The sequence below is a fragment of the Myotis nattereri genome (genome assembly GCF_964212035.1).
Source record: "Myotis nattereri genome assembly, chromosome: 5".
NCBI lineage: Eukaryota > Metazoa > Chordata > Mammalia > Chiroptera > Vespertilionidae > Myotis > Myotis nattereri.
The window spans coordinates 89,851,962-89,867,435 of NC_138080.1; the positions used below are offsets into that span (position 1 = coordinate 89,851,962).

Consider the following 15,474-nt stretch of genomic DNA (forward strand, 5'->3'; position numbering starts at 1 on the left):
TAAATTTATTAACACCTGTAAGGTCAGGTTAGTCCTTTGTGCCTTTTGTTTTATCTACATAAGAGTCATTATTCCCCTGTGAATGACTTGAGTGCTGTACTGAGCACCTCGGCCTTAAGTCATACTTGGCTGTGCTTTAGGGGATTGACTCTTAATTTCATTTGTTCTCATGTGGATGTGGAATCTAGGGTATGGATCCAATGACCCTGGCACTGATCCAATGACATCTCTGACAGGCAGGGGCCTTGAGGTGCTGCCAAATTGCTCCTTCTATTTCATATTAGCAGGGCTTGCTTTCATACACTACACCAAGCATGTCAAACTCAAGGGCTAACACTGGCCTAATAAATAAGGTTTAAGTTTATGTAGGCTGCAAAAAAGCAAAAGCTTCAATTTTCATAGAAACATAGGTTTATTTTGATAGAGACATGCTGAATACAAAGGGCTGAAATAAATGAGTAATCATTAACATAAAATAATAGCACATTTTAATAAAAATTAATGTTTTTTCTTGAACATTAACTTACCAGATACTGAATAACTGCACAAGTTAATAAATATAACGCAAATAAACCTATTTTTCTTGTTCTCTGAAAGCGAAATAGTTCCTGTTGCGCACGCCAAACAAGTCAGTACAAGACTAATGACTTGACAATCGGCTGCTAAAATATTCACTGCTAGTATTAGTGGAGAGAAATAGTGCGCCTGCGTGTAAGGCATGTAAGGAAAACGAATGCAACATGATTATGATAGTCATTAATGAACATTGTAGTTCGTTATTAATAATTATATATAACAGAATATTGTAAAAATTAAGTTACAAAACTTTTATTAAAATGTATCTTACATACCGTTATATTGGCTGGGTCGCAAAAATATTTGATGTGGGTCACACACGGCCCGAAGGCCATGAGTTTGACATGCTTACACTACACTGTCGAGGATTTCGCTCTTTACTGCTCTCATCTCTGCTGGCGACCCTGATAGGCATTTGGGGGGTTCCCTAGGATCAATTAACATTAGGTTAAGCTGAAGACAAACTCAAACTATGGTTTTCTGCCTTGTTCTGCCCTCCTCAGTAGCTGGCCCCCATCTCATAGACCAAATTGGCTGCTTAAGCTCCAGCTACGACCTCAGCCAGAAGGAAGAAGACACATGTTTCCGACGTGTAAGAGAGTCGCGTGTGTGCTCAACTTATATTCCATTAGCTAGAACTTAGTCATATGGCCACCTCGCTGAAAGGGAGCCTCGGAAGCACCGCGCTCTGGGTAGTCTTGTGATTAGCTAACACTAGGAAGTGCTCTCAACAATGGGTTTCAGTGCTTACGACGTACCAGGAACTGTTACACACTGCAAACCTCTCAGTCCTCATGGCAACCCCGTGCGTGGGCCTTATTATTACCCCTGTTACAGAGGGGGACGCTGAGGCCCAGCAGGGGCAAATGGCTTACCCAGGTCCACACAGCTATTACGTGGAGGCGCCGGAATCGGGGTTCTTGAATGACTGCTCTACTGCATCTCACCTCCCTTCCGTGGTTCCCTTTTTCCTTCCAGGTGAAGGCCTCAGTGAAAACCTCTCAGAGCAAAGCCCAACCCGCTCCCACCAGAGTGGCTTCAGCCAAAGGGGCAGCATCAGCTCCCGGGAAAGTGGTCACTGCAGCTGCTCAAGCCAAACAGGGGTCCCCGGCCAAGGCAAGTGGGACCAGCGCTCCAGGGGGTGCTGGGGGTGGAGTGGAGAGGAGGACCAAGCAGTGGCCCAGCCTGGACAAGGGCCCTGCATGGGCGGGAGCAACGTCGCCACCATCACACTGTGGGTGGGGTTTAACCTAAAAAGAACTGCTGTTTACTTCTTTCCTCAATACCGTTACCTCCTTGCAATTCAGGCAAAGCTGCCAGCGAGAACCCCCCAGAGCAGTGCCATCTCGGTGAGGGGCCAGGTGTCTGTGCCAGCTGCAGGGAAGGCAGCGGCCCCAGCAGCCCAGGCCTCAGGGCCAGTCGAGGACGACTCGGAGAGCAGTGAGGAAGAGACGGACATTGAGGGGGAGGCACCCACTCCGGTGAGGCCCCGGGAGGGCAGAGAGAGCCCTGTGCTTCCCCCACAGCACACCTCCGTATGCCCATCCATCCCGTGTCCCTCTGCGTTCCCTGCCCTGATTCTCTTTCTGTCACTCCAGACAAAGCCCTCAGGGAAGACCACCCAGGTCAGAACTGCCTCGGCCCCTACCAAGGGGTCCCCCAGGAAAGGGGCTGCCCCGCCACCCCCTGAGAAGACAGGACCCACAGTCGCTCAGGCTAGGAAAAAGGAGGACTCGGAGAGCAGCAGCGAGGAGTCGGACAGCGACGGGGAGGCACCAGCAGCTGTGACCGCAGCTCAGGTGAGACCTAATGAGGAGGTAACCACAGTGCCAAGCCACCGTCACCTATTCCTGGGTCAGAATTCGGGCTCACGGCCATGTGGGGAAGGAAGATTAGGTAGATTAAGGCTCTGTCTCCAGGGTATCTTCCACGTCTCCTTCGGTGAACCCTGCTGTAAAACTTCCCCAAACCCGGCGTCCCTGATGCCGGGCATCCTAAGCACTCCCATACCTACCAAGGCCTCCAGTTTGAGTGGACATACCAGCCCCATGGAAGGCGAGGCCAGAAACTCCCATTCTTTGCCAAGACACATGAGGCCAAGAATCCAGAGTTGTCAGAGTCATGGGAGGCTTGGGTGGTAGTGCAGGTGCCACCAGGCCTGGGGAGCTGGAGGAAGTCGCATCCCCTTGCTGGGCCTGGCCTCACACCAGCACTTGCATCTTCCTGGGGAGAGCTCGTCCAGCTTAGTGTGAAGCCTGGGGTGTGGGGAGAGGGAATGAAGAACGGACTTACCTGGGTCACTTTCCCTCTGTCTGCCTGCAGAAGGCAGCAGGGTGGCTGTGTCCTGCCGAAGTTCATGGTAACAAACTCTAGGACTTACAGGGCTCAGGCGTGTAATGGAAATGATTGATATTGAGCCTTGGTATCAGGAGAGAGTGGTGGCAACCAGGGCAAAGTAGAGAGCCCTTGCCCCATCCGGGAGATAGTCCCTGTCTGCGCCAGCCAGTTGTGACCTTGTGGAAATGGGTCCTCCCTGTGGCAGGATCTTCCTTTTCGTAAGGAAAGCTGGAAGTCTCCGTGCCAGGCTTTCAGCTGGGGTGTTGCAGCCAAGTGGGAACTGTGCTGGGGCCACTGGCTCACCCCTGTAACCTCATCCCGGCTGCTGTCACCTCTCATGCATGTGCCGGGCCAACAGCACTTAGACCTCAGGTTTTCGCAGTGTCTTATCCATGCCTCCCTTTCACGTTCAGAGTCAGCTCTGGCAGGAGGGTAAGCAGAGTGGAGGCCGGTGTTTCCAGCGGCCCCGTGTCCGTTCACCGGTGCCATCTTTCCCCCTCCCCACCGTGTGCAGACAGGGAGGGGCACACTGCCATCCCTGGTCGCTGCAGCTGGCCATGGTTTCCCAGTCCCTCAGTCCTGCTCCCCCTCGGCTAATGCCTGCTTCCCCCCCCTTGTGCTTGTCCCATCAGAAGAAGAGTAACCCCAAAGCTTCCAAAAGTAACACAGTGGCCCCAGCAACCCCAAAGAAGAATGCAGAGGGGTCCTCGGAGAGCAGTGACGAGGAGCTGCCGGCAGGCCAGGTAGGTTGCACCTTCTCTCTGAGGACACGGCAGGCTCAGCGCTGGGCTGGAGGGCCTGTGGGGTTGAGGGCAGATCTTTCCCATTTAAACAGCACTTCACAGTGTCCAGAGCTCTTGCCTCTATTTTGACACAATAACCCCATGAGTGAGGCCACAGTATCTGAACATCCAGGCCTCAGAGCCAGATAGTCAAGGGTCAGAACCGGCACTCCCACCACCAGCCCAGTGATGCTGGGCGCGCTGGCTGTTCTGAGGCCTGGGAGGCTCAGCTGTAAACAGGCAGGGTGGCGTCCTCCCTCCTGCGTCTGCCCGAGCGCGCAGGTCCACAGCACCCTGCCTGAGAGCAGGCGCCTGTTCCTACAGGAGGGCGAGTGGTATTGCCCATTTGAAGTTAGGAATTAAGGCCCTACAAGTTGATTTCCTGAAATCCTCGTGGCCCATAAGAAGCTAAGGAAAGGCCCGTGTGGTGTGGCTCAGTGGTTGAGTGTCGACCTTTGAACCAGGAGGTTACGGTTTGATTCCCTGTTAGGGCACCTGCCCGGGTTGTGAGCTCGATCCCCAGAAGGCAGCCAATCAGTGATTCTCATCCTTGATGTTTCTATCTCTCCACCTCTCCCTTACTCTCTGAAATCAATTAAAAAAGAAAAGCTGAGGAAGGGCAAACACCAGTCCTCGGCTCCCCGAGTACCCCTGCCTCCTATTGGGACTGGAAGTCTCTGTGGGGCTTCTTGGAATCCCAGGGCCTGGCCTGAGAGCCGCTCAGGCACCTGAGGCTCATCTTCACGTGCTCTGCTGCTGCGGTCATCCTCCCCAGATTGTGCCCCAAGGGCAGACCAAGCCCACCTGTCTCCCCAACTCAGGCCCAAGCCTGCTGGGCTGGTGGCCAAGCTTCTCTGTGGAGCCCAGGCCTCTGGCAGATACACCGCCCTTCATCCTCCTCCAGCCCCAAGCTCCTGGAAGCTCCTGCCAGGCCCCTCAGTGCTAGATTTCTGCATCGCCCAGACCAGTGGTTGGCAAACTGCGGCTCGCGAGCCACATGCAGCTCTTTGGCCCCTTGAGGGTGGCTCTTCCACAAAATACCAACTTCTGCGCATGGGCCACAAAGTTTCAGTCGCCCTGTACATGCGCGCCCGCACATGGTATTTTGTGGAAGAGCCACACTCAAGGGGCCAAAGAGCCGCATGTGGCTCGCGAGCCGCAGTTTGCCGACCACTGGCCCAGACCATAGGGTCTCTGCCCTTCTCCCCTTACATGTCAGACCACATGCTAATCAGTAAGGTCAGGTGCTGCTTGCACCCCAGTGATGGGCCCACTCAATACCTAATTACAGAATATAACTCTGAATTACAACTAGCATTCTTGGGTCACCTGTGCAGCAGGCTCTGTCCTAAGCCACAGACTTGCATATTCTGTTTAATCCCCACAACCAGCCTGTGAGGATAGTTCCTTCCATTATTCCCATTTTAAGGAGGAAAGAATGAGGCTCAGAGAAAGCAATTGAACTGCCCCAGGGTGACATGGCTGAAAACAAGTGGACAGACCTGGTGTTGGAACCAGGCCCACCCCACTCTGGCCCGCTCCCGGTCCTGCCTCGACACTGCCCTCCAGGGAAGGAGCAGAGGGGCTGGGGCTGCCCTCTGCTCTGCGGAGCCTCTAGGAGGCTGCCTCCTCCCCAAGAATCTAAACAGCTGGGAGGGAGGGAAGGGGCCGCTTCGCCCTTCTGCGGGGGCAGACTAACACAATTAAAATGAACATCGTGCTTAAACTGAAACATTTAATTGGTACGTTGGTCCTGAAGATTCTGGAGTCCCTATGAAAAAAGGAGAATAGTCAGCAGTCTGTGCAGTCCCCAGGAGGATTCGGGGGGAAAGGCACAGCCTGGGGACCCGGCTGCCTCCTCCAAACTAGGGGATTTTTGCTCCTAATCCCCAGCTCACTAATTATGATTATTATCGTTATTATGCTGTTACCAAGTACTTCTCTATGGACAAGTTTTGCTCTGTTTTTATTATTAGCCCATCAATAGAGGAAAGGGATTGATGCCAGAGTGGTGGGCAGAGCCCCAGGCTGGGAGGTGGAGAGAGGATTGTGGCTCCATTCCCCCTCACTGTGCCTCAGTGTCCCCCCTCTAGCTTAGAGAGAGACTCCAGCGGGTGGTCTGTGGCTTAGCCCGTTGTGCTGGCAGTAACCCAGCCACAGTCTGTGCCGGGGCTTGGCCTAGCTGCCCAAATAAAAGACATAGGCCCAGCCCTCAAAGTTTCAGATTGAGCAGAGAGAAAAGAAAGACCCGAAAGAAACGAAATGAGGGTGTTAAAGCACAGGCTTAGCTGGTTGGTCTGGGAAGGAGCTCACGCCTGGCCCCTGAAGGACTGCCAGTCCCGGTTCTCGCCCGGTTTGCAGGTCATCCTGTGTGCGCCCCTTCCCTCTCTGAGCCTCAGTCTCCTTGACCCCTGGGAGGGAGTCCCTGGGGCTCGTGAACGTGGAGGCTCCGCGCCACATTCCCAGCAAGTGGGATGTCTCGGTCCCTGGGATGGGGCTGCCCGGGGTCGGTTAACCACCCCAGACCGTTCTGAGAGGCTCCGGAGAAGAGCTGCACTCGAGCCCTGCCACCATGGGTGCCGGCATGTGCTACTCGGCTCCCCCCACCCCGCTCTGCCCAGCCTAGGATGAGGGCATGGTTGTGATGGGCCCGGGCCCGGCTCCGACACGAGGTGGTGGGCACTGCCCGCAGGTTTGGTTCTGCAGACGGTAGACCCTGCAGTGGGACGGGAGTCTCTTTGTTCCCGCCGGGTCCTTACCTCCCGGCGTCTATGTGGAGGCACAGCCAAATGTTCAGGCTGCTTCACCTTCCCATGAGCCTCTTCCAACCACCCTCATCACCCCGTGTGCATGGTGCCCCTCTGGTGAGTGGACGCAGGCTGACTTTCCTAACAGCCCTTCCAACAGGTGGGAAACTGAGGCACAGAGCTCGGGGCTTGGCCACACAGTGAGGTCATGGCAGAGGTAGGGTCACCGTCTGAAGCTGGGGCGGGGGGGGGGGGGGGGCGGGGGGGGGCGCGCAGGTGGCGTGGGCAAGTGGAACAAGGAGGAGGCGGCGTTTGCTGCTGAGCTGCTTTTAACATCCCAGACGCTATTGTTTGCCTCGGTGGGTTCGTTGCCTCTCTGCGTCCTCAACAATCTGTTCCTCTGTCTTCTCACATATATATAGATTCCCTCCCTCAACTGTAAGCCTTCTCCCACTTCCCGTCCTCTCCCTTCCATCACGTGGGCAGGCAGGCTCTGGAAGTGGCAGATCAGAGCAGAGCAGCCGCGGGGGAGGCTGTTGGCAGGGGTAGGAAGGGCCTGAGCCCAGCAGAGCTCCCCCCTCGGGCGGTGCCTTTCTGCTTTCTTTTCACTTTTCCTCTCCCACAGCACCCTGGGGCTGAGGCGTGGAGTCAGGCTCGGGGAGGTGGGCAGGTGGTTCCTGGAGGAGACCTGGGTCCCCAACTGTGACCTCGGAAGGTCCCTCCTGGTCTCCCCACTGGCCAGAGAGAAAGCAGAACTCGGGCCAGACCTGATCTCTGGGGAATGGGAAGCAGGCTCCCCACTCCCCGGCTCGGGGCTGCCGGTGCAGCGCCTGCCGTGGTCACAGTCGCCAGCGCTGCGTCCCAGGCTAGTCCGCAGGGGACCAGGGCACAGCTGCTGCTGGTTTTTCTTTAATGTCTTAACTGGAAAATAGAAAGCGCACCCACAGATAGACGAACTGAAGAACCCGCACATACCCTCCCTGCCCGTTTCATCCAAACCCTCCACGTAGTTGGTCCTTTAAGGCACAACCACCATTAATGTCGCACCTGGAAAGGGACCTGCCCGTCGCGCCGTTTCCCACATGTCTCATGGCCGATATTTTCATGTTGTGGGTCCAGATGAGGGCACTCCCTCGTGTGGTCTTCTCCGTGTCACCGGGCGTTCTTCCCCCGTGCCGTGTATTTGTTGAAACTGCTGGGCGATGGAGCTGGGTTGCTGCGTCCTGGTCCCATCTCAGCGGCTGCATCCACATGTGGGTGGGACCAGCAGACGGAGCCACTCCCCAGGTGGATGTATATTGTGTCCGTTCAGCAGGCAACTCTCTTGCCCTCTCAGGACTTGCGGAGCTAATCTTACTGACCTCAGGGGTTCGTTGTGAGGGTTGGAGGGGCTCCTGTGAGCTGTGAGGTGCTGTGTTGGGTCTTAGCAGGTGCGCGGGCTCGGGGAGCTGCGAGTGCCCGGGGGAACAGCCCCTGTCTGGCTGCCCTGAGCTCTCAGGACCCCCTTGCCTTGTCAAACCCTTCCCCGCCCCATCTTTCCCTCCCCCTGGCCCAGCCTTTAATCACTGGGGGGATGTTCTTGTTTTTGTTTTTTAAGGTGATTAAAACCCCTCTGATTTTTGTCGACCCTAATCGTAGTCCAGCTGGTCAGCCTGCTACCCCTGTGCCCACCCAGGCTGCAAGTGCCCCAAGGAAGGCCAGGAGCTCCTCGTCCGAGAGCGAGGATGAGGATGTGATCCCCGCTACGCAGTGCTTGACTCCCGGTGAGCATGGCCCGCCACCAAGGGCCGAATCCCGTGCTGCAACGGCCGGGCTGGGCTCAGCTGCCAGCGGCTGCCTGCACATGCCCAGAGGGGAGCGGATGCTGGCAGGGCCACAGAGCACGTTGTTGGTCAGGAGGGCCTCAGGGCAAGCAATGTCTGTGAGCACTGCCTTGGCTCACCTCGATGAGGGACTGCTCAGGAGAAAGATTTGCCAGGGCTTCACTGTACCGGCTCCAAGGCTAGAACCCAGGCCAGAGGCTATGGGCAGCAGGGACCAGGTTTCTCCATAGTCTAAGGAAGAGTTTTGTCACAGCTGACTGCCTGAACATGAAAAGGGCTACGAGAGGTAGTGAGCCTCCCGTTCCTGATGGCATGTAAAGGGGGTTAGGTGATCCCTAAACAGACATTGCAGGGAAGATTCCATCTGTCAGTGGGAGACAGGACCACATCTGGGATTTCTTTGATGTTTGCAACCTGTGCTCTACCAGTGATAGCAGGAAAATGGTTAATAAATGTTTTTATGATGCTTTTTAATGAGGATATTAATGCCTAATTTTGGGAGGCTAATTAAGAAATGCAGACTAGCACCAAAGGAAAAACTTACCTATACATAATCCCACTGCCTGGAATAATTACTGTTAACATTTTACAGCTGTTAAATTGGCGAAAACCTAAGCTATACCTGTGTGTTTTAGTGAGACCATGCTGTACGTATGCTCGGTAATCTTTAATTGACAATATTGTGGCATTACACATTTACAGCGTGATCCCCTCTGGCTACAAAGCAGTCCTTTGGGTGGCATGCCACAGTTTATTTAGCCAGTGCCACATTGGAGGAAGCCAGGGCTTTTGTTGGGGCCGTTGAAGCGTTTATACGTAGTCCTACAGCGAGGGTCGTGTACCGGAGCCTTTGCAGGTGACCACGGTGGTTTTCATGAGACTGTGTTAAATACACGGAGAGTCTCGTTTGGCAGCCGGCCGGCTGGGGAGAACATCACGAGAACTAGAGTGTTGGGAGGGGCTGGGGAGAGCCGGGGTCACTGTCCCAGCAGCCACGTGACCTCCAGAGCCTTGGAGCACGGACAGCGTGACAGTTCCTGCCTAGAGGCCTTGGGGAAGGCATGGCACAGGCCCCTGCTGCATACACCCTGGGCACCACACCTCGTCCCCGGGAAGGGCTGATGAACTGGGTGTTGCCACAGCCACAGCTGGGGAGGCCATGGGGCTTCTGTGACCTAACGTGCACTCCATTCCCCTCCATTCCAGCCATTAGAACCAACGCAGTGATCATGCCCATGGCCCACCCAAGGGCAGCCCTTGGGGCCAACAGCAGTGAGGTGTTCAGTCGGGTGACAAAAAGCAAGAAGCAGGAGGCACCTGCCACTCAGGTATGTGGCAGACAAGGGAGGCCTTGCAGACCAGCAGGGTGGGGGGCTCCCTGCCCTCCCCCCACGTGCCCACACATGCTGCTAGCAGGGCTGCAGGTGCTCTCACCCACCCCCACCGCCAGGAGTAGCTGCTCTTCGCAGCCAGCGGGTTCCTGGCCTCTGGCTACACCCATCGGAGCTCCCGAGCACCTGGGGGTGGTCAGGAGGAGTAATCTTGGAAAGTGGCACCGGGCAGAGCACTGCTGCCCCGAGAGGCCCTGTCAGCTCGTTCTGGTTTTTCCTCCCAGTTTTGAGATGCTGTGAACAGAAGCCGCCTCTCTCAGTGGGCGTGCTGGTGACTTAAACTTCCAGCCTCCACCGTTTCAGTGTGTTTTTGTTTGGTCCTTGCCTGGATCTAAGTGCTGGCAGGTGGAGCTCATGCTCACTGTTCTGGTGATGGGGCAGGGCCAGAGCCCAGGTCTGCTGGCTCCCAGGCATTGCTCTGTGGGCCATACCCGTTGGTTTTTCCGTTTCCTCACTCTTCCTTTCTGAGAGGACAGGAGAGAGGTGGGGGAGGCCGGAGCAGGAGTTGGGACCCCCAGCTCAGAGGGCTCACCACAGCTGGACGGGTGTCTGGGCTGTGGTCACTGCATCCATTTGGCCATTTGACCAGCAGATGGTGCTGAGTATCTGTCTTCCAGGCATGGGGGGTGCAGCAGGAACAAGAGGTGCCTGCCCTGGGGAGTTCCCAAGTGAGTGGGGTGGCAGCCACTAACAAAGGAAACCAAAAATAGAGCACTCACGAACTGGTGGGTGCTTCGCAGGAAACAATAGTGACGAGAATAGTGGGGGGAGCTGCTTTAGAAAGGATGGGCAGGGATGGCCTCCCCGAGGAGGTGATGTGGACGCAGGAGGAGCAGCCTGGCCAGCGAGCTGGGGTCCACTCCAGGCAGGGAAACCCAGCTGCAGGGACCCTCTGGGGAAGTGCGCGGAGGTCAGAGCTGAGGAAGTCGTGTGAGGTGAGGGCTGCACAGCCGCGGAGGAGTCACCCCCAGTTCTCTTAGTTCTCTCTCCCTATTGCTGGTGGGTGTGGAAAGCAGGAGTGGCCTGAGGGAGACTGTTGGGGAGGCAGTTCCGGCCACCAGACTAGAGACTTGTCCCAGTGGAGCTCAGATTGGCTGGTGGGGGCTGGGAATGTTCTTGAACCCTCTGAGAATGATGTGATTGGCTCATAACCCAGAGCCTGGCACCATTTCCTGCCCAGGCAGTGGCAGGGCCCCTTGGACCACCCCTCAGTCCCTACTCCAGTCCCATGGCTCCTTGCAGATACAGGTCTTCTCCCACCCTAGCAAGATGGGGTCTGCTCAGGGCTTGGCAGAGATGATACCTGAGAACCCAGGGGTCTCAGGGCTGCCTTTGGCTGTCCACAGGTGACAAAGAGGAACCTGGCTAACCTCCCGCTGACCCAGGCCGCCCTGAAGGTCCTTGCCCAGAAAGCCAGTGAGCCCCAGCCTCCTGCTGCCAGAACCCTGTCTTCAAGTGGGGTGAGCTGGGGAACCCCCAGGGGTCCAGGCCCTACCCTGGAGCGGACAGTAATCAAAGACCACAGAGGGTAGAAGGGAGGCCCAGGCAGAGACTCAAGTCCCAGCATCATCACCCATCGGCCCTGTGACCTGAGCACATGCTCGCTTGCCTACCAGGCCAGGGCCGCCTGGCTGAGAGCTGGGGGAGGATGGAATGAGGCTTGTGCGAAGCAACCAGCATGGTGCCTGGTTCTTAGCTGAGGTGCTCAGTGAGATCAGATCTCATTTCCCCTAACTTTCCTCCCACTTTCTCCTTTCATCAAATTAGATTGACGGTGCCCTAGGCTCACTCCCTGTGGCGAGTCCCCAGAGCACCCCCGTGAAAGCAGGAGTGACCAACAAGCCCAAAAAGCCCAAGGTTCCTGCAGTCCGGCGGGCCACAGCCCCTCCCTTGGGACGCCCCAAAGCCAAGGCCTCTGGGACCTCAGGTGATAGCGACAGCAGCAGCAGCTCTTCAGGGAGCGAGGAGGATGCGAAGAGGCCCCAGGCAGCCCCGCTGGCCCACAGGCTGGGTGAGGATCGGGGAGGGAAAGGCTGGGTGGGCCTGGAGCAGGGGAGAGGTAGCTGGGTGGAGCCCGAGGCTCAGGCCGTGGCTCTGTATCTCCACTGGTTCTGCCACCTTGGCCTATCGTCCCAGGCTGGGCTGTTTCCCCTTCCCCAGCCCCTTGAGGAAGTTGGTCCAAACTCTGTCAAAGGCCCCTGATGCTGCTGTTTGATCACTCCCGACTTTTTGGAATCAGGCTCCCATAACTGACCCCACCATAATCCCAAGGCCAGCTGAGCAGCAGAGCAGCGTGCCGGCCTCACCGACTAGAATGGAAACGCTTGGCGTTCAGGTGTCTCACCTGGAATGCCATGACCACAGATGGGAGGGTGAGGCGGGGACCCGGTCATCCCAGGCGCCTCCCTGAAAGGCTCTGCCCTGCCCAGCTGGCAGGGGGCGTACCTGAGGCTCCCAACAGGATACCTATACTTCTCCATAGGCCCAGTGCCCTCTGGGAATGAGACCTTGGTGGAGGAAACCCCAGCAGAGTCCAGCGAGGATGAGGTGGTAGAGCCTTCCCAGGTAACAGCAGGGGGGCTGGCAACATCGGGGTCCTAGGCCAGGAGCCCCAGGTCAGAGGGCTGGGCCCTCCTCTTCACAAGGACCCTGGGCAGGGCCCTGCTGTGGAGCCAGGGTGTTTCCCCAAAGCCCATATCAGCATGAAGGCTGAGGAGCTGACTCGGAGTCTATAGAAAGGGCTCACCTTGATGTTAGGTGATTCCCAGATAAAAACGTTCTTTAGCAGATGGGATTATTTTAAGGTTATCATCTGCACATGGGAGGCGCTAGTGATTTTCCATTTGCATTAGTAATAAGAATTTTCCTTTTTAAATGTGCCTGCTTAAGATATATATTAATTAAAATAGCACAGGAAGTATGCACAAAGGGCTGACGTCCCCACCACCAGCCCAGTAGGGCTGACCCAATCTTGGGGGTCCCTGGACTGGTTCCTTCCCAGCATGCCCTGCTCCCGGGGCTGAGATGGGGTCCCTGGACTGGTTCCTTCCCAGCAGGCCCTGCTCCGGGGCTGAGATGGGGTCCCTGGGCTGGTTCCTTCCCAGCAGGCCCTGCTCCGGGGCTGAGATGGGGATGCCTGGGCTGGTTCCTTCCCAGCAGGCCCTGCTCCGGGGCTGAGATGGGGGTCCCTGGGCTGGTTCCTTCCCAGCAGGCCCTGCTCCGGGGCTGAGATGGGGTCCCTGGGCTGGTTCCTTCCCAGCAGGCCATGCTCCCTGGGCTGGGATGGGGTCCCAGCCCCTTTCACACTGGGCTTCTTCAGTCTCTCCTCTCAGGTCATGTGCCCCTTGGGCTGACTCCAGCCAATTCCCAGGCTGCAAAGGCCACTCCCAAACCAGACCCCAACCCCTTGGTTTCCGCTGCTTTGGCCACCAAAGATGCCCTGGACGGCAAGCGGAAAGTGGAGCCCCAACAAGCACCAGGCACCACATCCCCTAAAACAGGTGAGTCCAGGGCAGCAGGAGGGACACAGCAGGACAGGGAGGGGCAGGCAATGGCCTCCTTTCCCTCCCTCAGAAACAGTCTCACCAGCGTGGTCCTGTCTCTCCAGGCCTGGTGCTCATCGAAGTGTAGGGCCATGCCCAGGTGCCTGGCTCCTCTGGTCATCACCCCTGTGGCTGCTGGTGCACCTGGCAGGCCACCTGTCTTAGAGGAAGTGCACCTTGGCTGGTGGAGTATAGGACTGGGCTCTCTGTGGCCGACCCTGTTGACTTTTCTTCCTAACAAATGGCTCATGGTGTGGGGTCTAGGGCGTCTGGGAGCCCAAAGGAAAGGCAGAGGCGCACTTGGGAAATCTCTGGCGCGTGGCGAAGACGCCGGGCAGCGGGCTGACTCTAAAGCCTCAGACGGCCCCTGGCCCTGCTGGGCCTCTGTCCTAACCAACCACACGGGGCAGGGTCGATGCATCCAGTCGGTGTCAAGGTGTGGCACACGTAGAAAGTAGTCATGTGCCGCCCCCGACTCTGCCAGAGCCGAGGGACAGGGATCGCAGGTGGGCGCACCTGGGACAGCGCACAGGGTCCCCCGCCTCGATGTTCTGGGTGTTTGTAAACAGAGAGCCGGGAAGTAGGCTGTGGGGGAGGAGGTCTCCACGGCCCACTGAGCCCGCCTCAGTTTCCCCTCTGCCCGACTCGTGCCCTTGCTAAGCACCAGAGGACTGAACTGGGCCTCTGTCTGTCCTGGACGCTTGGCTGGTGCAATGCTCTGGACCAAGAGCTGCTTCAGGCCCCACTGCACGCCACAGGGAGCAGCCCAGCCACTGAACACCTCTGAGGCCCGGAACCGGAACCGAGTCCAGACCTGCCAGTCACCTGGGAAGTAGGGGGGAGGGGTAGTGCGGGGGCAGTGCTGGTGTCCCACAGACTGGTGCCGGGGAGCAGAGCAGCGTTGCTCACTTTCTTCCTCGGCGATCTCTCTGGGGGCGGACGGCATTTTAGAGGGGCTGTGGAGGTTTCCATTTTCACACGTCAGCACAGTTATCAAAGGAGAGCAGAGGCGTGGGAAATTCTAAACAAAGGCTGCTCCAGAAGTCACTGGCAGCCGGTCAACCTGCTGATCAACACCACGTGTGCACACCACAGGGTCCTGGACAGGCAAGGGGTGGGCCCACTGTGTGAATAGAGGGGTGTGAGCTGAACGGGTGCACAGCCGTCGAATTTATGTGGATCTACAGTTCAGAATATGGGGACCTTGCTGTTCACCCAACCCCTCATTTTACAAACACAGAAACAGACTGGGAGGAGCAGGGCCACACAGCTAGTCAGTGGGAGGCAGACCCAGAGCCCAGTCTCCTGCCTCCGGGCTCTGGACTCCTGTCTGACCTTCATTGTGTTGATAGATTCCAGGCCTTTCACTAACACTCTGGATTCCTGGTCAGTTCCCAGCCTGAACTTGAGATTTCAGTGTGAGGAGACAGAAAAGAGCTCTAAGGTGGAAGGTGGGAGGAAGATGTGGCCAGAATGACCTCGGACCCCCCTGGCTCTTGTACCGTGAGAGGACTGTTTCCCGGTCCCGCAGGTCCATGTCACACATCCTCTCCCCACAGGCAGAAGAGAGGCCAGCACCACACCTCAGAAGCCCGGGAAGGGGGCCGGGAGCCCCGAAGCCTCGACGCTGGCCCTGCACAGCGACATCGCCCGGCGGCTCCTGAGTGAGCCCTGGCCCCTGAGCGAGGCCCAGGTCCAGGCCTCGGTGGTGAAGGTCCTGGCGGAGCTGCTGGAGCAGGAGAGGAAGAAGGCCGCGGGCGCCGCCAAGGAGGGCAGCAAGAAGAGCCACAAGCGGAAGCTGTCGGGAGAGCAGGCAGCAGCCAGGGCCCCCAAGAGCAAGAAGAAGAAGAAGCTGGCGGCCGGGGGAGGCGGGGAGGGTGCTGCTTCCTCCGAAAAGGCCCCCAGTACTACCCAAGGGAAATCGAAGAGAGACACAGCAAGTGGTGGCAGCAAGGAGAAGGACAAGCCAGAAGGGGAGCCAGAGATGGTGATGGTTGAGGGTGGAGGCCAAGCCAACCCAAAGAACAAGGAGAAAAAAAAATCTGACAAGAGTAAGTGTCTGTCCACAGCCTGGATCGCGCTTGCCCAGCCCTGTGCTGAGGGCTGTCGGTCACCACACGGGCGGGACGGGCCCTCAGCCAGCACAGAAGGGGGAGGATGAAGATTGTCCAGGGTCATGGGGGGCAGCTATTGACAAAGCCAGAGTGACCCCTGAGCGCCTGGGCCCATGGCAGGGAGACCCAGCGCTCCAGGGCGGGGCCTGCTCCACACAGTGC

The 15,474-nt window shown here is 57.3% G+C and overlaps 1 protein-coding gene across 1 annotated transcript in view; it reads left to right on the forward strand.

Annotated features, from left to right (window-relative positions):
• The window catches only part of TCOF1 (treacle ribosome biogenesis factor 1), a 30,816-nt gene that overhangs the window by 12,929 nt on the left and 2,413 nt on the right, over positions 1-15,474 (forward strand). The window contains exons 13-23 of the mRNA XM_081092914.1: positions 1,555-1,692; positions 1,884-2,057; positions 2,175-2,375; positions 3,546-3,656; positions 8,040-8,205; positions 9,472-9,593; positions 11,003-11,116; positions 11,424-11,667; positions 12,139-12,221; positions 12,976-13,156; positions 14,758-15,249. Coding sequence (XP_080949040.1) covers positions 1,555-1,692; positions 1,884-2,057; positions 2,175-2,375; positions 3,546-3,656; positions 8,040-8,205; positions 9,472-9,593; positions 11,003-11,116; positions 11,424-11,667; positions 12,139-12,221; positions 12,976-13,156; positions 14,758-15,249 — 2,026 coding nt within the window. The remainder of the gene's footprint in view (positions 1-1,554; positions 1,693-1,883; positions 2,058-2,174; positions 2,376-3,545; positions 3,657-8,039; positions 8,206-9,471; positions 9,594-11,002; positions 11,117-11,423; positions 11,668-12,138; positions 12,222-12,975; positions 13,157-14,757; positions 15,250-15,474) is intronic.